Raw genomic sequence first — 23,172 nt, 5'->3', positions numbered from 1 at the left:
GTACCACCATATGTGCATAGACACTATACCACATCTTTGGTGCAAGATGTTTAAAAGTTTCTTGGAAGGACTCAAGAATAAAAATATATTTAACACGGTCTAGATTTGTTCTTGGACCTATGACACTAGCGCGTAGTCCGCTTGAGAGTAGAGTTTTTGAGGACAAAAACCTTTCTTAAGGGAAAGGAGAAATATCCTCAAATATCACATAAACTGGAATAGTTGTGTGAGTCCAGACAATACTTGAAAAGATGTGTCTGGTAATAGCAACAAAGAGTTGTAAGTGATTGGATGTAACTCCAGACACCCGTAGTGGTGCAAGAATCCTTATCAAACATCTCCACATACTATATGGTTTGCCCGTATATATAGTATGGCATAAGAGATAGGAAGTTTGATTGTTATATTTGAAGGGAAATTTTCGAAAGTTACATTTACTCTGGGTTAGAGTGGAGTTTAACCATCCGTAGATTGATGGTAGTTAGAAACTCAACAAGATTCTAGAGCATATGCTTGTGCAAAGATGTTACTCTGAGAGAAGTATCTCTCAACTTTGGAACTAATCCTTGTGATGCATGATTAGATTGGCTCTAGTTTATTTCTCCTATGGACGTAGAGCTTTCCAAGGAGAAGTCTTAATTCCAGACTTATGTGCTGAAATGCAGTAAGTGCCAGGTCAATAAACATGAACGTCTTAAGTTGGAGGACTACTCCATCCACTGGAGATTCCTCAAGGGAAATGGGAAAGCATTTCCATGGATTTCATTACCGGTTTACCCAAGACGAGTCGAAGGAATGACTCGGTGTGGGTGGTAGTGGATAGGTTAACTAAAATGGCAAAGTTTATCGCCACGAAGAAAACTGTAAAAATGCCAGAGTTGGCAAAACTCTTTATTGAACATCTCTATAAGCTATATGGCCTGCCCGCAGATATAGTTTCGGATAGAGATAGAAAGTTCAACAGTCATTTTTGGAGGGAAATCTTCAAAAAGTTGGATACTACTCTGAGTATGAGTACGGCAGATCATCCGGAGTCTGATGGTCAAATAGAAAGACTTAACCAAATTCAAGAGGATATGTTGCGTTCTTATGTTAGTAAGAAGCAATCTAATTGGGAAGAGTACTTGCCCTTATTGGAGTTTGCCTATAATAGCTCCAAGCACTCAGCGCGACTGGATTTACACCATTCATGTTAATGTATGGATTCCAGCCGAGATCTCCGATGGTTGTAGGCCTAGAAAAGGAGAAGATTCAATCTGTCAAGGATTTCCTTGAAGATATGAATGATATGCTCGGAGCCGCACGTGAGAGCATCCGTAGTGCACAGGATCGCGCTAACGATAAAGGACGCACACAAGTGACCTTTGCACAAGGTGACTTTGTATTTTTAAAGGTTCCTGCGCAGTCAGCAACCATGAAAACAAGAAAGTGTGATAAACTTTCTCCTAGATATTGCGGTCCTTTCAAGGTCCTTAAGAAGATTGGGGACGTAGCCTACAAACTTGAGTTACCGGAGAGTTCTCAAGTTCATCCTGTCTTCCATGTTAGTAAACTGAAGAAATCAGTTCACGGGTTAGAGAACGCAGTTTCTCCAGAGATTTTGGTGGACTTGATAGAGCCACCAAAGATACCACATGAATCTGAAAAGATTCTATAGTATCGTGACAGACAAACCCGACATAAAGTCAGGAGGTACTTGTTAAATGGATAGATAGGGATGAGGAGGTAGCTACCTGGGAACGCCGTAGTGCAATTTCCAAAAGGTTTCCCCAGTTTGTTTTCGAGGACGAAAACTCTTCTTAAGGGGGGGGTAATGTCACGTAGGCTGTAATGCCTGTGACCGACGGCGGCAGACCGGATGGCCATGTCCGGGGTTCAGTGGGAGAGGATGCCCATGCGGAGTCATGGGCGGCCAGGCTAGTGTGGACGGCAGGCCACACACTATATAGCCTGGGGGATGAGGGGCAATCCTCATTCTTCCTCTATGGCTGTGGGTGGTGAGCCAGAGGTGAGCCAGAGGCCGTCCCCTCTTGTGGTAATTCCCGTAGCGGCGTTACGGGAATGTAACATCAAACTAACGAATTCGTTACATAGATCCACAAACTAAGTCTGAGATTACTTTTGTTGTACTTACAGCTCGACGTTGGCGTGGACGCCCGCCACTGAATTTGTGAGGTACACCCTTGCTGTTTGCACGTCAACAACGAGTACCAGGCTCCAGTGGGAACTGCATGAGTAGGGATATCTTAGTTTATTTCGATATGTGGCGGGCGGAATAAAACATCACATGTCATGGATATGCCATCTTCCAAAAAAAATACTCACTCTTCGAAGTATGCAAAAAAGAAGACTCAGGCGGTGTCCCTTCCTCCTTACAATGACAGTGCGTTGGCCAACAACTTCAGCGCTAGTCTTAGCAGCCTCAACTCCAACGAGTTCCACTTGAGCATCCTGGAACCAGGGGCAGATGTCACCAACTCGAACTCATCCGCCGATGAGGCCTCGTTGGAGTACTACGTCCAGGTGGAGGTTGGCGGGGATGACACTGGCTACCTCATCCACGCCCTTGACACCAATGCCACCTACAGCTTCGGTGAGACTGAGGCGTTCGCCCTCAACGTAACGGAGGGCGCCGACCCTTCCTCCACATAGCTGGGCGTCATCCGGGGCTATACCATCTAGGCCAGCTACACCTCCACCAGCCACGAGGTGGAGGTGGAGGTACTCTCCTACGACGACGGCTCCCTCAACGGCACCATCACTCTGCAGGGCCTCATCAATCAGGTCCCACGTGCTTTCGATGAGTTCTAGCTGGTGCACCGCCTTCTTTCTTCTTCTCATCAGCGCGCTCATATTGCCCTCTGCCGTTGATGCCGCCGCGACTGGTGGCAAAAACCAACGCGACAAACACGACCTCGCCTACCTTCACGAAGGTGAGGATCTTATTCAAGCCTTGAGTACACGTCCACCAGCCACGAGGTGGAGGTGGAGGTACTCTCCTACGACGACGACTCCCTCAACCGCACCATCAGCCTCCAGGGCCTCATCAATCAGGCCACCAATGAGATCGCCGTGCTGGGTGGCACCGGCGCCTTCAGGGGCGTGCGAGGCAAAATCTGCACAACAATTGGAATCAGCATCAGAATACCATTGCTTGAAGAACAGGCCCAAAAATCTCTGGATTCATCACAATGCGAGTTGAACCTTACGTAAAATTAAACACTATCTTTCTCGCGTTGTCATGAATCGTGTAAGTTACAAAGTGTAAGTTACAAAAAAAGGGGTTGGAGAAGGTGAGCTTTATCACATACCTCAAAACACACCGCAAGATTTTGTCGTTCATCTCCTTGTGAGGATCATTCAAAATCTGGACTTCTTCGTCCAGCATGGGGAATAAGCATTCTACACCTCAAACTTGTATTCCCAAATTGAATCGTGGTCCGAGGACGGCGAGAGATCCCATGTTCATCTGCCGGAGCGCACGAATGGTCTCTCGCCTAGAGGCCAGAGCTTGAAGATCAAGACCCCTTCCATCTTCTTTCAAAAATGCCGCCCAAAGATCTCATCAAAGCTCGACGTGTGCTAAATCAATGTTTCATTGAATGTGCAACAGATTCAAAGGTGGAGGCGGAGAGACACTCATTGAAATGGAAGGGGAAATGAGAAACAGGCAAGCTATTTCAGCTCAGAAATGGAAAGAAAGGGTGGAAAAGAGATAAACCCAAAGAGCTTCCCGCTCAAAAGAACTAGGATTCCCACCATTGGAATAAATTATTACACCATGTCAGCCTTTAGAATAAACTAATACACCACATGTCAGGCATCTGAATAAAAAATTGGGCCTTTCAGAGGGATCCAAGGCTCCACAAGCAAATATTATATTCAAAAGTATTCGCCTTTTGCTTACACGTCCCCACCACATGGGCTCTCTTACACGGCCCCTTTTTGAGTCCATATTTTTCCTAATGGTTGCTTATTATCATTTCACATTGAAAGAAACTTTTAGAATATTGAACTTTGTTTTTGTCCTTTTAAGGAATTTGACAGTAGCAATCATGATATTCATGTGGACCATGTCGACACTTGACCATAGTTCTCATCACTTCATTTCACCAAGGCCATTTAGATATTTACCATTTAGAATTAGTACTATTTAAAAGCTCTTCATCCAAACATTCAATTGTACATTCACTTTAGAAATGATGCTTGGTGCATGCCTAAGTGATTTTTCTACACTTGACTAGAACTCATCACCTCATATAAGCAAACACGTAAATGAGGTCAGTTGCTAACCCAAGCAACAAGGATGCTAGATATTCCACTCTATGGTTGATCATAGATGCCTAAGATACCATTGTATCATGATGGTAGTTGGTATCATGGACCTAATACCACATTAATAGTGATGAGCTAGTGTTATTGGTATATGCATTTGGGGCCATGTTAGAGTAATTGGTATTACAAGTGATTTACCATGTTAGATATCAAGCTAATGTATAATTGGTGTTATGTGTGCCTACAAGCATAATCATGTTAGGATAAATTGTTGAGGAATCCGATTAATTGTTCTAACCAATGTGATTGTGATTCTTGTGAGTAATAGGTGTTGAGCATCAATGCGAGGGTATCGCGATTGAGGTGTTGCATGGATGGTATCGCGATTGAGGTGTTGCATGGATGGTGGTCTGAGCATGGTGTGCGAGTGCCGATCATGGTGTCACACAGAGTATCTAAGGACATACTGTCCATACCCTCCTATAAGACCCTAAGAGTTCTCATATTAGCATAATATTGGATTCAATTGTGAGCACTCTTCATGCTTTTCTTATTAATGTTAAAACTTTCTTGCATATGTTTGAGCTCCTCGAGTCAAGGTTGACATGAACATCATAAGACATACTCATGCACTAGAATGTGCACTAAGAATAGAGCCCCACATGACACATGTATCCTTGCCATACATGTTCTTAAAAGATGTTCCGGGTGGTTGCAAGAGATAAGGGGTACCACTTTTGACAGTTGGGCGCCCTGAAGTTAGCCCGAAAACATGCATCTTCACAACTTAAAGGTCTAATATCTCGTGATAAAGAAGGGATGAATTTAAGAATGAGAGAAGGGGAAAGCCTTTCCAGCAAGGCATAGCATCAGATTATCATTTTAAAGATAACAAAAAAAATTAGAAAACCATTAAAAGAATAAGAAAAAATAGGATTTCTAACTTACATGAAATTTTGAGAGCTTTCCTTTGGCTTGATGGTTTGAGGGATCTACTCTTGTTGGCCCTTTCGATAGTTCCTAGCTCATAGTAACTGGCATCAATTTATTTATTGTAAAAGGTAGTACACAAGGTAGTAAGGTTTATCAGATCCAAATTTAGATGAAGTAAGTTGGTATTGGCTCCAAGGGTCTATTTTTAGGATATAAATACTCAAGATGGGGAGGGGAGCCACTAAGGGGGTAGATTGGATCCAGCATTATGTTGTGAGTTCTTTGTCTTTGTTTTTGCACTTTTATTTCTATTGGTTGATGTTTGTTGTACATCAAGTCATCGTCACACTAGCCATTACAAGAGTAAGAAAAAATTATTCATAGTCTTCATATGTTCCTTTAATCAAGAAAAAATCATATGTTTCTTCAATCAAGAAAAATCTTAGAATATAGCTAGCCAAGTTTTCATACATTCCACAAACACTTCATCCAAGTATAGTGGATAATGCCATGCCATTGGAAAAATCACTCATCTTAATGTAATAAGTTAAGCCCCCAAAGAATGAAATAGAAATGTAGCACAATAATAGATGTGGACAATGGAGTCCACTTAGCAACCAACGAGTTTGGGAAAAATTACATTGAAATCCATTTTTTCCCAAGAGGACACTTGAAGCAAGAAGGGTTAAATGATTGGATAGGATTTGGTTCAAAGGAGTCCTAGTAGAATCATGGCAAGGATTACAACTCCAAGAAATCAAAACTTTAGGCCAAAATCTTATAGCTTGCATGTAATGCTAAAAGACAAAACTTATCACCCAAAGTATCAAAACATTTCCAAAAACCAAGGGTATGCCAAAGGGGCTTGATCATAGAAAATTATAATTTAATAGGATGTTAAATATAATTTTACTTATTAATCAACCCCCCAAATGTTGTAAGATCACTTCTTGGTAACTGTGGTAATGGTTTGACAAGAAGTTTGAGTATTAACACCCCATCACTAACCCATCTACTAAAACCTAAAAAGATAAGGTGGTAGTAACCCAATAAATACTCAACACATGCATGACTTATTTAAGAAGAGAGAAAGAAACATTATCACCATTATCTATTGTAGATCCATCCACCTAATAAGAGGTCCACCAACCCACACAACAAGAAGATGTATAATTCCTTGATTATTAAGCTGCTTAGGTTAAAGGCATCAATATTAAGTTGCTTCGGTTAAAGGCATAAAAATGGCCAAAGGGAAGAGGGAGATCGAGGGGAAGAGGAGGGGAATAGAGAGAGAGAGAGAGAGAGAGAGAGAGAGAGAGAGAGAGAGAGAGAGAGAGAGAGAGAGAGAGAGAGAGAGACAGAGACAATACCATAAGCAGGATGGAAAAAAAGTGAGGAACTTTACAACCTTACAACTATTTCATCCCAATATTAGGGCTTTTAAACTTAAGAAGATCCATATTTTCAACAAGGTAAGGTGGCAGTAACCCAATAAATAGTCAAACCAAAAAAAGATAAGGTGGCAGTTACCCAGTATATAGTCAACACATGTATGACCTATTTAAGAGAGCAAGAAACATTATCACCATTATCTATTATAGCTCCATCCACCTAATAAGAGGTCCACCAACCCACACAACAAGAAGACTCCTTGATTATTCAGCTGCTTAGGTTAAAGGCATCAAAAATGGCCAAGGGGAAGAGAGAGAGAGAGAGAGAGAGAGAGAGAGAGAGAGAGAGAGAGAGAGAGAGAGAGTTAATACCATTAACAAGATTTTAAAAAAAAAGCAAGGAACTTTACAACCTTACAACTATTTCATCCCAATATTAGGGCTTTTAAACTTAAGAAGATCCATATTTTCAACAAATTAAAAGAGATATGGAGCTTTAATTAGCATCTATCTACTAATAAAAGATAAGTGTGACTAGTTCCTAAAAGATAAGAATAGTTCCTAAATGTAAGAATAGAAACTAGATCCTAAATATAAGAAGAGCAACTAGTTCCTAAATTCAAGAAGAGAACTTACTATAATGAATAGATAACACAATTCATATTCTTCACACATGTCATCGTCCATAAGCTATTAAAAAACATCATTATTGCAAAATATTAGAACAAGGTGATCTATGCTCCATGCTTTATTTTTGAAGCACATATAAAAATGCATTTTTCCCATACATGTGTTCATTTGATGTGAAATTATAAAATACTTTTTAATTCACCCCCCATCCATAAGATTAGAATGGCAATAACTATATTTATCATCTCAAACTGCTAAAGAAATCACTTTGATAACCTATAGAATAAATCCTGAGATAAATTGTTAGTTGTGTAGATTAAACACAAATTTGATGATTATTATTGAAGTAGCCCAAAGACAAGTACAAAAAATTGACTATCTTTCCTATGCACATAGGGAATTTTCTAGCCCATTTAGAGTGGCATGCATTCACAAAAGTAGACCATGTCATTAAAAAGAATGTAAAGTGAGATGTCCATATCATATTCATTTGACTTGTCTCTTGATTAGCATTAGGGACCCCCAATGGTTTAAGTCAAGGTTTGTTGAGAATAAGTGATGGACAAGTCTTTGTGGGGAAACAAGACATGGAGAAGACATTACATGGAAAAATCAAAAGAGGATAGCTTATTTATTATTATGCACATGACAAGCCATGGAGAAGAAGCTACATGCCAAAATTAAAAGAGGAGAGCTTGTCAAATTTTAGAAGTCTTTGAGGATTCTCAATTTGACTGAATGTTTCCTTGAGGAAGTGTACATAAATCTTTTATCTTTAGCTATTTTCCCTTGAGGAAGTGTACATAAATCTTTTATCTTTAGCTATTTTCCCTTGAGGAAGTGTACATAAATCTTTTATCTTTAGCTATTTTCCCTTGAGGAAGTGTACCTAAATCTTTTATCTTAACTATTTTTCCTTGAGGAAGTGTACCTAAATCTTTTATCTCTAACTATTTATTAATGAAACTAAGTTCCAAGGCCCTCTTATAGCAAATGTTCCCATTTTCACATAGAGATTAGCATGAGTGAATTGTAGAGGAGAAATAACCCTAAAATCTATTCCACATCAAAATCTTGACAATGTTTCTTCCCTAGCTAAGAAGCATTGCATGTACATGTATGGAATATCTAGCATAAAGTCCTTACCATACAAGCAGAAGATCTAGCATAAGTGGAAGCAATGGCATTTTAAGGTAAACCAAACTGAGACTAGCAAGCTAGGGAGAGCATCACACTAAAGAAAAGTGTTAAGGTGTTATCATGACTATACCTAATGTTAGGGACTAAATGGCCAAGGCAAAATGTCGGCAATGATGTTGTAATTCCATAGAAGGCATTAAATAAGTAGTTAAGGGACACCAAAATTATGAAGGGGATGTAAAACTAAGTAGAAAATTGAAACTATGCCATCAAAAGTCCTTTTTGAAATTCTTGTCTCTCTCCTTTCTTTTCAGGGTGTGGTTGTGTTAGACTTGACTGGCTAGGAACTAGTAATTGAACATTTAGAGCACAAAGTAACACAATGAAGTCCACACTTTCTATCTCCATCTAACACTATTATTAAGTATATGTAAATCAGTCCATTGGTTTTGTAGTTCCTGGTGAGGAACATAAAGTATGCAGGTTACACAAAGCATTGTATGGGTTAAAGCAAGCTCCAAGAGCTTGGTATGATAAAATACATGCTCATCTAACCAGCCAAGGTTATGTGAATAGTCCAGCTGAAAGCACATTGTATGTGAAGAAAACCGATGCCGATATTCTCATAGTCATCTTGTATGTAGATGACATGCTCATTACAGGTACTAGCAAAGCACAAATTTCAGATTTCAAAGTGATTTGAAAGCTGAATTTGATATGTCAGATTTGGGGCCTTTACACTACTATTTCGGCATACAGTTTATGCATACAGATGATGGCATTGTTATGCAGCAAACTAAGTACATAAAAAGTTTGCTAAAAAGGTTTCACATGGATGAATGTAAGCCCATTTCTACTCCGGTAGAACCAGGTGTACGACTTACTATGCATGATATTGGAGAGCCTTTTGAGGCCGGCATTTACAGCCAGGCAGTGGGATGTCTCATTTACTTGTGTAACACGAGGCCAGACATATCTTTTGGGGTGTCTTTGTTGAGCAAATTCATGCATAGCCCAGGCACAAAGCATTGGTAAGCAGTCAAACGCATTTTTTCGTTATCTTCAGGGTACCCTAGATCTTGGTTTGTTCTATCCCAGGGGGGGAAGCTTGCAGCTTTATGCATACAGTGATTCAGATTGGGCTGGTGATTATGATACCAGGCAATCCACTAGTGGGAATTTTTTTTTTCTTGGCAGTTCATGCATATCTTGGTTGAGTAAAAAGCAACCCACTGTTGCCACATCTACTTGTGAGGCTGAGTACAGGGCAGTCTTCACAACTACAGTAGATTGTGTATGGTTGAGGAGATTATTGGCTGATCTTCGTGAGTGTCAGCAGACACCCACCACCATTCTCACTGATAGCCAGAGTGCTATGGCCGTGGTACGAAATCCAGTATTTCATGCACGTACCAAGCACATTGAGATTCATTATCACTATGTCAGAGAGAGGTTACATGCAGGGGAGATCAGTTTATCTTACTGCCCTACACAGGATAATGTTGCAGATCTATTCACAAAGGCTTTACCTCGAGAAAAGTTTGAAGCTTTCTGCAAAGCTTTGGGCTTACTCTCATACAGAGAGTGATCTGTTACCTTGTACAGGTTCACACTTCCACTACAGGGGGGATTTTTAGGCATATGCTCACTTATGGTAGTGCTATGTGTGAACAGGGCTTAACCAAGGGCACTTTTTCCCATGTGGTTTTTCCCCTTGGATATCAAGTGTGAAAGGACACTCTACATATAATATTTTGTACTTGTATATTATATGGATGTGGCACACATGCAAGGGTTGACTTGCATTTTGTGGCTACCAGCTCTCTCTCTCTCTCTCTCTCTCATTTCTGTGTGAGCTTCTCTATCCTGCACCTAACCCTAATGTGCAGGTTTGTGTGTGTGAGTGTGTGAGTCCAACACCAACACTCTAGCACCAGAGATCTTACATGGCATCATGATGCTCCTCTCAGTGGTTGAAATCACCTTACATATTGGGGTGATTCTATTCTTTTCCGGCTTATAGCTGTGGTTGTTGTATGTTTTTCTCATACTTAATAGAAGTCTCTTTCTGAAAAAAACAAAAAACAAAAGGCTCGCCTTCGCAAGTAGACTGGGAAAGATGGTAACTATCCAAAGCTATCTTGCAGGTATTATGGACCATTTCAGTTCTTGGAAAAGATCAATGAGGTAGCTTACAGGTTGGTGTTGCTAGATCATTGGCGGATTCATAATGCTTTCCATGTCAGTCTCTTGAAGAGATATGTTGGTCCTGAGCCGGTGGAGCCAGTTATGGAAGATCAACCCGAGGTTGATGAGCTGGAAGAGGTATTGCAGCCTGAGCAGATTTTTTTCACAAGGAGCGGAAAGCTGCTAAAGGCAGGCTTGTCTGTAAGTACCTTGTGAAGTTCAGGAACTATCCAGCACTTGATGCGAAGTGGATGGATGAGCCATATTTTAAAGATTATCCAGATCTTCTTGCGGCCTACTTGGAAGCTTTTCAGCTGCTCCGGGCAACTGATTAGAAGCCGGGGGGGAATGTCACCACTTCTTTGGCAGACGTCTGGAATGATGTCATGATTGAATACATGTGGAAGGGCTCCATGGAAGGATTGGTATCCTGGTGTGAGTTCCTGGCATTATTTATGAACTCATGGAAGGGTGGTAACCGTGGTGAGTGACTCTGGACTCATGGAAGGGTGGTTACCCTGGTGAGTACTTTTTGGTCCTCTGTGGACGGTGCCTGTGATGAACGGGCTAGTTGGATGTACAAGATGTAAGTTGGGAGATTTCATCCACTATGTTTGTGCACCAGCATATGTATGTGAGTTGCACATGCATGGATGACTTGTTTTTTATGCCTGGACATTGCTTGGTATTTTGCGTGTGAATGTCCATGGGCACCGAGGACGCCTGGACAACCCGTGGATACGCGTGTGCACACCTATTTGGGACTCATATGGTTTCCTTATGTGTTTTGCTGGTGGTAAGTGTGCACACTTAACCCAATTTATTCGTTATTTCATGTTACTAAGGTTTATTGGGTGCAGGGTTCACATTCACTTACAAGTGTGGGCGGACACACTTATAATTTTATAAGTGAGTTCACATCAGGCTGGACTATTTTTAATGAACCAAGGCCAATTATGAGAGATGGGCACCCGGGCACTCCCAAATAGCTCCACAAGTTGCTATTATGGGTGTGGGAGGGCCAAAGTGGGCAAGCCCTGACTTGTAGAGCACTCATCTGAAAAACGTTGGCTGTTAGGAGCTGTTTGGACATGAAAAACAGCAAGTTTACTCATTTGCATGAGCTACAGGTGGAGTACATGCCAAGAGCAAGATTCCCAGGGTTGGCTGGCTGCTATTTCTCTCTCTACAGGGCAGGCCGACTGCATATACAGGGCTGCAGGCTGATTTGACTTGGCTCCAAGAGCTTGCGCATGGCTGTTGGGACTGATTTTGGGTTTCTCTGCTGAAAATAGGGCTTGGACGGAGTGAACAGAGTCTCTATAGGAGCTGGCCGACTGTTGTAAGGGTCATTATTGGCTGTTTTTACAGGTTTGCAGGAGGTTTCTCGCGAGACGAAACTTGAGCAAACATGTCCCTAGACAAGTACTAGGCTTGGGGATGTGATCTGGTGGAACCTGTGGGTGGCCAATGAGCCAAAATCATGGCTGGTTACTGTTTTGCAGGTTTAGGACAGCACTTTGTTAGAGGGTTGGTGACCGCTCTATCAAAGTACAGGAGTGGTTGGTGATCACTCTTACCTTGGTTGGTGACCGAGGGCATTTTCTACAGGAGCGGTTGGTGACCGAGGGTGTTGCAACAGGAGTGGTTGGTGACCGCTCGACCTTGGTTGGTGACCGAGGAGTTGCAGGTAATGTGTTTACCTATGTTTCCACAGTTGGATGAATCTGGTGTCGGCTGATGAGTGTGTACGCTCCGGGCACCCGTATCTTGTACATATAAATACTTTTGTTGGTAATAAAGATACCTCGGGGGGGGGGGGGTGTGCTGGCCCAACTTCAGCCCCTAGTGCTGTGTCATGTGCAAGTTGGTTTATATTTGCAGGATGTATATGCTCATGTAATGTTTCACAATGATGGTAATCATGTATATGCCAGGAATGGTTGATGTATGTATGTTGTTTTGGTAGTGAATTGGTTCTGTATACATGTGCCCGTGTGACAAAAGACCTTACACTAGAAAATGTGTATGAATCCTCCTGCGGGATCCCTTCATGATTCTCACAAGTAAGAGACAGTTGGTGGCTTCGCACAATGCGTACAACACTCTCCAACGCCTTACTCCTCGATCATAAAGCAAACAGCCTCTATACCTTGGACTAACTCCATCGTCTCCTAGAGTCTAATTTCTCAAATATTTTCCATTTTTATAAGCTTTTTCAAACAGAATTTGGGTTTCGTTTGGAAAGCACCCGTTTATTCGAGTCCACCCTGCCACCCGCTTTCTAGTGGTGTATTCAATTTCTACTTTGACTAGATCCATGGGCACATCCTAGACCCCATCCAATCCCCTACGTCTAGCCTGCCGTCCTACCACTGGGCCTATGGAGCTGGCGTGAACTCACACAACCATAATTGATATTCCTAATGCATTACTCACACACCCAACTAAAGCAATGAAAAACATTTCACGCACATGCTCCACGACATACAAGTCTTTTGAAAGCTAACATTGCACTTAAAATCTTTCTATATCAAAAGTATTGAAAAACAGACATTCTGAGAATCATACTAAAAACTCTGGAGTATCATCCAACTAGCAAATAAAAATAATCTTACATGTATTCAGAATTATCTCCTCGCACCATGCCTCTACTCCTTGAACTAGGAAGATAATGCATCATTGAGCCTGAGCACTCCAACTTGCGTTACGGTCCGGCGAGGAGCCCACAAGTCTTGCATCCCAGATTGGTAGGAGTCGCTTCTGATGGCCATATCCTTCCCAAAACCGGATTACGTGTGACCGGATTCTTACTAATGCCTCTGAAGTTTGCATGCATTTGTATGTATCTATATACACACACACTGCACCTGTGCACGTGTGTGGAGAAAGATACAAATTTCAATGTAGAGAGGAGATTAAAAGAGAACAGATTACGTTTTCAGGGATTGCCATCTGACCCCTCAGTTCCATCTCCACAAACTCACTCTGCCCACCACTGCAGCTCAAAATGACTCTGCTCTGTGTGCTTGCAACCAGGAGTAGGGTCTCACCTTCACTCTCCACCCGTGAGCTCCACGCCACTCTTTCGTGTGCCTCCACCCTTTGGCTTGGTCGCCACCTTACATCATACACTTCAAGGCCACCTTGACAACAATTTCCTACATTGTCTTCCTCAATACCTTGATGTGGCAGCTCGACTCCTCCCCCACCATTGCCCAGTAGCCCTTTGCTTGACTCATTTCTAATCTTCGTTCTCTGAGCTTCATTGCTGCCAGCAGGCCCCACCCTCCACGACTGATTTCTATTCCCCTTTACACCTTCTCAACAGCGCTCCTCCAACCTACTCCACCAAGCTTCATCACCGAGCTTTCTCTTGTGCGTCACTAGTCAACATGCTCTCTCCTATTGTGAGCCATGCTCTAAAAATTGATTGAGCCACATCAACCTAGTCGTGAGAAGAGTCATTAAAAGCCTGCCAACACCACATGACTTTCTGTGATCTTTCAAAAACTTTGCAATATGTTGCATACGATGTTGCTTTGTAAAATTAGCTTTTGTGAGCTTTTAAAAAAATATGATCAAACATACATTGAAGCAAAGCTGGAAAGTAATGACCACACTAATTCAATGTTATAACTCTTAGTGTGGGACCCTCTTCATAGAGTCAATAAATGAAAAGCAAATCGATTTGAGGAGAAACTGGCTTTTTAAAAACCCACTTGACACATTTTTTCAAATGCTTCATGGCTCCTTGTTATATAACCTGTAAAATATATTTATTTTTTCACACTCGCTCACACTCACACACATTATGTACATACATACATACATACATGTGTTAAGATGTTTTATGGTATTTTTATTCATGTTTTTATGACCTAAGATTGGATGCACAACATAGAGACCAATTGCCATCATATCACTATATTAAAAGTTGCATCTCTCATTGGCATTCAAGGCATTGTTCTCAGGTGCATGTCGTACTGAACATCAAGAGATAGTAGTTCTCATGTGTGTTTTCACATGGAGAGCATCCGGTAAACCATTTGTAAGTGCATTAGACCATTTGTAAGTGCATTAGTAGTTATGCATTGATTATCTAGGAGCAGAGATCTGTCTCATATCTGTGAACATCATTGCATTATATATTCATTGTGTTGTATACAATGGTTTAGGTCTATGATCTTCTCTATTGTGTGTTTATCATCTTGATTAGCATTAATCCGTATTTTTGTTTAGCAATAATAATCGATTAAGTCTTCATCGATTAATCATCCACTGCTAGCATGCATGTCGCATGTCCATTAGGGTTCTTTAAGTGAGTCTTGCATGTTGCATGCTGTATTAGTAAGTCTTGCCTCAGTGCTAATGTTGCAATAGTCAAAAGTACATTCCCAAGCAGGTGGATCTCTGCAAACCTCGTTCGGAGAAAGATGAGATGAGCCCGGCAGGTTTCAAGGACGAGGATCTCTCCGAATCCCTTTTCGAGGAGGAACTCAGCTTGTGAGTTCCCAAGGAGATTTCGAAGAGTCTCCCCAAATCCTCTGAGGAGGAGGAGTGATACAACAGTTCTCCTGGTTGTCACTCCAGTAGTGTTTCTATATTCATTGCAGAATGTACAATAGCATAGGTCTATGATCTTCTCTACCCTCTTGATTAGCATTAATGCATGTCTTTGTTTAGCGTAAATCATCAATGTAGTCTTCCATTGTTAGCAAGCATGTCACATGTCAATATTGATGTTTGTGTACAACCAATAGCCCAGGAACTAATTCTTGGAAGTTGGAATGCATAGAACACCCGAGTCATATCTAACTAAGCTGTGTCATGGATCCATTTGGAAGCCTGTTCACAATGGTCCTGTGAAGATCCTCTATAAGCTCTTTGTTCTTCTTGGGCATGAGATGATGGCAGGTGCATTTCAAAGGTAAGGGGGTTTACACATCAGACATCACACCCGCTCAGTTCTGGTAATTTGAATCACAAGCAAGTTTATGGCTATTTTTCATTAATCACATTTAAGGGTCTGGACAACTCTTTTATTTTTAGGTGCACTAGGCCTGGCAAATGTGTTAAGGTATGTTGCAATGGGCCAACAATTGTTCAGTTGATGTAGCAATGGCTTGCAGCCCACACAGTGATATACCTCTGACAAGATGCATGATTCTCTCATAACTTGTTTGCTTCCTTTACCCTCTAATGGTGTGTACTAGAATACATGAGCGCCTTTCTGTTCAAATATATACTCATTCACACTCCACTGAGATAACCCAGTAACCATTACCTTACTTCATTCCAATTGACGTCATTGACCCATTGAAGAGAGGCTCTCTCTTCGTGGAATTCACATACATCATAGGAGATGGTTTGGCATAGAGCAAGAACCAAACTAGCACACACACTGCACTACCCAGAAATGTAAGTCTTCCCTAACTTTAGATGATAATGCTTTCAAACGAAAGCATGTCTTGCTCTGTACTCCATTTTTCTTGTTATTTACAGTTGGACGCAATGAACACACCTGCAATGCCAACCTGCCTCATCAGAGACTACCTTAACGTGCAGAGCTTTGATTAAGCACAAGCTCATATTGAGACAATTCTTGACAGTGCCCATTCTACCAGAGGGTGACTTTGTCACTTTTGACTTCTCAACTACATGTAGTGTGCCTGCTGAAGGCATCATCATGAAGAATGGAAAAAAAAACACAGCACATTTAATCAAATACTGAAGACACTCTAAATAAATTTGTATGATACATTGCAAATAAATAAGGGACCCTTAGGAAAGACTGAATTTCTTGGGAGTAATTCATAGCTGCTTTATTTGGTAAATAGGGATACAACACAAGGAAACCGAATGTTCCCACCTCCTGAGGAAATGTCCTGAGAAAAGAAGAGTGATTTGCAAGGAGAAAGAAAGTCTCAGCTACAGCTTCCGCGGTGGACACAAAGCCCCTCAAGAGCAAAAGGGAGGAAATCACGACTCCAGAGAGAGCAGTCTATGTAGGTAAAGATTACTGCTGCATCTGTTCAGCCTTGGCCCTGAACTGCTGCTCTAAAGAAGGGATGTCTGACTTTAGACTAAACATTCTTTCTAATGCTTGCATGTTCTCAAGGGTCTCACTTACAGTTCTGCTGTCAGTGCCATCACACCTAAGATGTGTCATGGGTCCATGTAGAAGCTTGTTCACAATGCCCCTACTCAGATCCTCTACAAGCTTTTTGTTCTTCTTGGGCAAATCATCTCCCATTTTGCCTAGGCATTTCTCTAGCTCACCCATACGGACGTTTTCAGCATAAGCTCTCAACTTCTTAATGGTTGGAACCGTCTCCAAGGAATCTCTCCAAGCCTCAAAGCTTCTCAATTCTTCTTCAATTATAACCTGAGCTTCCATAGCCTTCCTCCGCCGCTCTTCTTTGTTGGCAGCCACAACTTCCTTCAAGTCATCCACATTGTATAACCTGGCAGAGGGCACCTCTCCAACACAAGCAGCTACATTCCTAGGGACAGAGATGTCAATAAAGAGCCTGATACCACCCACACCACCTGCTGCAAGAGGTAGATTTTCCACCGTCTCTCTGTAGAACAATGGAGCTTCAGAGGCTGTGCTGGTAAAGACAACGTCTGCTTCTCCAGTGCATTTGAACATTTCTGGAAGGGGCTGAAAGACCAACTCTGCCTCAGGGAACTCTGCCTGCAAATCAATTACCCTTTGCTCTGTCCTGTTAACAACCACCATTCTATTACAACCCTTGGACAGTAAATGCTTCACCAACAACTTGGACATCTTCCCAGCCCCGATGATCAATACTCGGACCTGAGAGAAGCCTGACTCATTCAGCTTCATCACTGCTAATTCGACAGCTGCAGAGCTGACTGACACAGCCCCTGCTGCTATGCTGGTTTCACTACGCACCCGCTTTCCTGCAGTGATGGCTTGCTTCATGAGCCCAGTGAGATTTCTCCCAAAACCAACTGCTGTTTGTCCAACTTTATAAACTTGTTTGACCTGTGCCAGAATCTGACCCTCTCCAAGCACAAGAGAGTCGAGACCCGAGGAGACTCTGAACAAATGCTGTGTTGCATCCTGGTCCCGCAGTATGAACAGATGCTCTCTAAGCTCTCCCATGGGGATCCCGCTGGTCTGCAACATCGTGTCATACATGGATGAAATCAAAAACCAATGGACCATGACTACAGGTGGAAGACAACTAATGTGAACATACATGATGGGGTGTCAAATAATACAGCAAATAAGAAGGGAGGGAGCTTGTCACACCAACAATGAGCATGCTGTGCATGAGCCATGTGTGATTATGTGTATGTGATGGTATGAGCACGACAAAAGAGGCAAGCACCAACGGGAGCGGCACCCTCTATAAGGAAAAGGAAAGGCATACCTTAGTCATCCATTCGGTGACCTCCCTTGCACCCCTGTGCCAAGAAAGTGCAACCACATAAATTTCCATCCGGTTGCAAGTGCTAAGTACTCCAGCCTCTTCAATATGAGGAAGCTCACACAATTCAGCAATGGCGCGTGGCCACTCTGCCTCGGGGATGGCCAGCTTCTCACGCATTTCGACAGGAGCATTGTGGACACTGAGCCCTAAAACAAGAATGCTGCTCCTTTCCTTGGTGTACCCTGCAATTTCAATGCCAAAAATGAGAAAAACAGGGGGGGAAGGTAAAGTAACGGAGGGAGTGTCCGTGTTTGAGTGTGTGTGTGGGTTGGGGGGGCGGGGGAGGCGGGGCGCTTACTGTTTGCGGCAGCATTCTTTAGCTGCTCCAAGGCTGCAAAGCTGGAGAGCTTTCCCTTGTGACTAGGGGGCAATTGAGGGCCATCCGAGGTAGCTCTAAAGCTGATGCGATCGCGACGCTTGCTGGTGACGGGCAGAGTGCCTGCATTGAGCAGATTACAGGCCTTGAAGAACGGACAAGCGCGGGGGCTCAGCTTACACTCTTCAGTGGCCGGGGAGACCATGGGAGAAGCTCCTATCGAAGCCATGCAAGCAGACGAGCCAAATACAAGAGACTCTGCTGTCTCGGCTGCTACTGCAAGATCTTCAACTCTGCACAAGACGCAGAGAAGCTCTTGGCTATGGCAGTACGACCAGCTTCGATGCTGCTGTCTCTGATTTGCATTAAAACATGGCACAGTCGATGCGAATAACGGAAGGCTTCCCGCATCCGACGTGGTCCTTTTCACACGTGTTCTCCCTAGACTTGTCCAGCATGTCCCGAGTTGCACGCGATTGGCTAGGGCTTCACGCGCTATCCACCGTTGCACCACAATCCTTATCGGTTAATTTTTCATCGTGGTTGGTATAACCTTATCTTCACCTGGCACTCCACACACCTTTGGGGAATAATATACTTTGGAAATATGCTCTCAACGTGTGTATACCACCTTAATACCTACCCTCCATATACATACTTGTTTGGACATGTGCCAACAACAATTGGGATTTCGACCATTAAAAATATCTTTAGTGCCCAAGATGTTTCTATTTCCTTTGTAAGGATAGGTGATCAAATACCTATGTGCCATGTTGAAATTAGCAGTTCGCTTTTTGGCAAAGGAGATTTGATATGCACACACCCTAGGCAGGTCCTACCCCTACCCTTATGTTTTTATAGCAACTCACGAGTGTAGTGACACCCGCCTATGGTGGTTGGAAAATTTGAGAGTCCTATCCACTGCACTACGACACTCGTGGTTTAATTACCAATGCTCTAATCCAAAAGGGGCTTGTAAGAAGATCCAACTTAAAGTTTATTTCAGCATGTTGCCTAAAAGAAAAAAATGTAACTTTGTTCTCCTACATAGTAACTCTAATAGTATGGGATTGTTAATCACCACAGTAGGTTACATTCTTTATCAAAATGTAAGTTGAGATTGAGTGTTCCCTGTCACACATGTATACTTTATTGTTAACATTTCATCATTGGACCTAAGCCCTAACCCTCACCTCTAAGGTTAAATGAAAAAAGATGTAACACCCTCTTTTTGCAGTTTTGATTCATAAAAGAATCTATGTTTGCATGTGCTCGTGCTTTGCTAGAGTGTATATATTTGTGATAGGCAAAGCCGCATCAAAAAAGAAACTTTGTCCAACAAAAAAGCATCCAACATTGTCCTTCAAGTCACCAACACGATCCCCAAGGTCATCACTATAAAAATTTTAACAACCGAAATCTGTTCTAACATCTCCTAATGTGCTCTCACAATATCATTCAATTTTATTTTCACATGTACCAAATTATTTATCAGATATTATATCTAGCTAAATCTCAAATTTTTTATTGTTTTTTTACAGGTCTTATTCCATTCCTAGTCACACACTCGAATTTCACCTAGCTTCATACACACCATACTAACCACACACACACACTCGAGTACCACAAGGGGGTACCACCCTTCCAAATATTGGCTACTTTGTAGGCAGTGGACAAGCTGCGGGGGACAAACCCCACAAGTTAGTCGCTTGTCTGATTGGAGTGAACACCTTACACAGCTTTGGTAGAACTAGGCATCGCAAGTTGAGTCATGATCTTTGATGTCCATGGCAACCATCATCCTTGTCTAGAGCATGAGCTTGAAGGGCAAGCATTGCACACTCTTGTCACCGCAAGATTGCCGAATAGGAAGGTGGAAGAAAGCACCATGATGATTGAACGATGACAGTATGCGGCTACCTACGTAAGGCATAAAACTGCCTACGTATCTCTTATTTTCTTCCACATCTTCCATCAACCTTAAAAACATTTATTAAACAAAGTTGTGTATGAATAACAACCAAAACAACTTGCATAGACAAATTTGACACTATTCAAATGATTCAATAGAATATTTAATAGAACCACACAATCATAGTACTATCTCTAGTTTAAATACTAGGGTTAGCCCAAGCAAATGCATGATTAATTGAGATGAGATTAGCAACATTTCCTCCAACGAACAAAATCAAAGAGTCTTGTGCACTAAATGTAGATTCAAAGAATAGAAAGGAAGAAAATCCAAGCTAATCTTGATAATAAAATTTTCCTCTATCGGCCCAATGATAAGGCCACATAAGAAGTTCCTGGAGTAAGGTTGTTGTGGATGACTCCGCCGGTCCTTGCTAGGGAACTCGAAGACAACCGCCACAAACACTATGGTTGGGGGAGAAGGGAGCGTGGATCCTCTCAAGGAAGTATACCCGCCAAGGATGAGTCGACCTCACTGGCTAGACATGCAAGACCTAGGCTCTACACTATCTGTCGTGCTCTCCGACACCACCTAGCACCGTAGTACCTCTACAAGTCTCTCACTCACACCACACACACCACTCACCCTCACTCACCTCGCTCACACAAAGAGATAGATAAAATCCCAAACAGAGCACAACACTACCATCACAATACCAAAAAGGAGTAATACAAGGGAGACTTCGCTCTGATAGAAGGACTGTGCTAGAACTCCCAGTGATACCCCAGAGAGTGTCCTCTTCTGTGAGAGTATGTCCCCGACTATTTTATGCTACTGAGAGAGTGCTTCCCTTAACTCCTCCTTGGGTGTCCTCCTCCTCGGGTGTGAAAAGATGCAGGGGGGAAGAGAGCTTGAGCTCTTGCAAGCACACACACACACTCACAAAACCCTAATAGAGAACACACAAGGTGAGAGGCTGAAAATCTTCTTCTTCTCTACTCAACACTCAACACACCATATACAAGAATAAGAGTACACACAATATGAAAGGTACTCAACCAATACATACACGGGTTCTCTATAGTGTGAACCCGACTAAATGAGCTGGCGCTATAACTATGCCAGTCTCTAGAATGGCTGTCACACAGCCTGTCATCCCACTGGCCGCATATCTCCCATGATCTCACCAACCATGCCAGTGGTGTAAATGTGGGGCCTATCCCCCAGGCGGGTCATCAGTGGTTGGCCACCGCCTCACTAGACGAGCTCGATATCTCAACACTCCCCCTCGAGCTCAACTCCATCTCATGTACACCAAGTGAAGCCCTGAATCTGCGGAGCTTCTCTGTACCCAATGCTTTTGTGAAGATGTCAGCTACCTGATCCTCTGTGCTGACATAAACAAGATCAAGGTCTCCTGCCAAGACCTTCTCTCTTACGAAGTGGTAGTGAACCTCTATGTGCTTCATACAAGCATGAAAGACTGGGTTCTTGGCCAACTGTATACTGCTAATGTTGTCACAGAAAATGACAACTTGTCTATCCACTGATAGACCCAAATCTGCAAGTAGCTTTCTTAACCAAGCTACCTCACATGCTGCCATAGCAGCTCCTCTGTACTCGGCCTCCGTACTCGATAGAGCAACCGTAGGCTGCTTCTTGCTGCTCCAAGTCACAGCAGCACTCCCCAAAGAAAACATGAATCCACTGGTAGATCTTCTGTCTGAGATACTACCAGCCCAATCAGCATTTGTGTACCCATGTACACATATCTCTGTCCCAGTCTCATAGAATAGTCCACAATGCAAAGTAGACTTCACATACCTCAGTATACGTCTCACTGCATCCAAATGCGATTTCCGTGGAACCTGCATAAACTGACTCACCAACCCAACAACATAGCTCAAATCTGGTCTGGTGATTGTCATGTAGATCAAACTTCCTACTATGCGTCTGTACATAGTAGGATCCTCCAAGATCTTTCTTGAATCTGCACTCAACTTGCCATTCTGATCTAATGGCACAGAAATAGGCTTACAGCCTGTCATACCATACTTGGACAACATGTCCAAGCCATACTGTCTCTGCAGTAATCCAATACCATGTGGTGACCTAATCACCTCAATGCCCAAGAAATATCTGAGCTCCCCCAGATCCTTCATCTCAAACTTCTGTCTAAGAAAGATCTTTACATCAAAGATCTCTGCATCATGGTCCCCCGTAATGATCAAGTCATCTACATAGATGACAACAAGCACAACTCCTCTATCACCATGTCTCACATACAGCGAGAAATCTGCATTGGCTACATGAAAGCCAATAGTGACAAGATATTCAGAAATCTTGTCAGACCATGCTCTTGGTGCTTGCTTTAAGCCATACAAGGCTTTCTTCAACCTGCAAACATGCTCGGGGTGACCCACATCCTCATAACCAGGTGGCTGCAACATATACACCTCTTCTTGTAAATCCCCATGCAAGAATGCATTCTTTACATCCATCTGATGTAAAGACCATTGCTTTGACGCAGCCACTGCTATCACAACTCTCACCTTGCCATCTTGGCAACTGGGCTGAAAGTTTCCTCATAATCAATCCCATATGTCTGCGCATATCCTTTGGCTACCAATCTAGCCTTGTACCTGTTTATGCTTCCATCACTGTTATGTTTAACTTTGTACACCCACTTGCATCCAATGGCTTTCTTGCCTTCAGGCAATTGCACTAAATCCCAAGTCTCATTTCCATATAGTGCATCCATCTCCTCATCCATAGCTTTCTCCCAACACACATTTCCAACAGCCTCATCAATGCATGTGGGCTCAACAACCTGCACAACCTTTGCCATATATGCATAGTGATGTGCCACATAACCAGCATAAGTAAACCTCTGCACAGGGTTCTTCACTCTCCCAGATCTTC

At 42.5% G+C, this 23,172-nt stretch overlaps 1 protein-coding gene across 1 annotated transcript; it reads right to left on the bottom strand.

The window, feature by feature from the left end:
- Window positions 1–16,284: 16,284 nt before the first annotated feature.
- Window positions 16,285–18,783, bottom strand: LOC147620297 (glutamyl-tRNA reductase 2-like). The gene is made up of 3 exons (XM_086772493.1): window positions 18,321–18,783; window positions 17,963–18,204; window positions 16,285–17,706 (listed from the first exon to the last, which is right to left on the bottom strand). The coding sequence occupies exons 1-3, from the start codon at window positions 18,565–18,567 to the stop codon at window positions 16,576–16,578; spliced, it is 1,620 nt and encodes a 539-aa protein (XP_086628619.1). The 5' UTR covers window positions 18,568–18,783; the 3' UTR covers window positions 16,285–16,575.
- Window positions 18,784–23,172: the final 4,389 nt, after the last annotated feature.

The sequence above is a fragment of the Cibotium barometz genome, chromosome 32, assembly GCF_041138505.1.
Source record: "Cibotium barometz isolate CiBa-2024 chromosome 32, ASM4113850v1, whole genome shotgun sequence".
In the NCBI taxonomy this organism is placed as follows: Eukaryota; Viridiplantae; Streptophyta; class Polypodiopsida; order Cyatheales; family Cibotiaceae; genus Cibotium; species Cibotium barometz.
Note: the sequence above shows the minus strand (reverse complement) of the source record. Positions and strands in the feature narration are given on the sequence as shown.

Bases quoted from the DNA above. Each gene is read 5' to 3' on its own strand.
- LOC147620297 (XM_086772493.1), bottom strand. From the start codon at position 18,567: ATGGCTTCGATAGGAGCTTCTCCCATGGTCTCCCCGGCCACTGAAGAG. The intron at 18,205-18,320 runs GTAAGCGCCCCG...TTGAAATTGCAG, and splicing joins AAAGAATGCTGCCGCAAACA to GGTACACCAAGGAAAGGAGC. The intron at 17,707-17,962 runs GTATGCCTTTCC...ACGATGTTGCAG, and splicing joins TCACCGAATGGATGACTAAG to ACCAGCGGGATCCCCATGGG.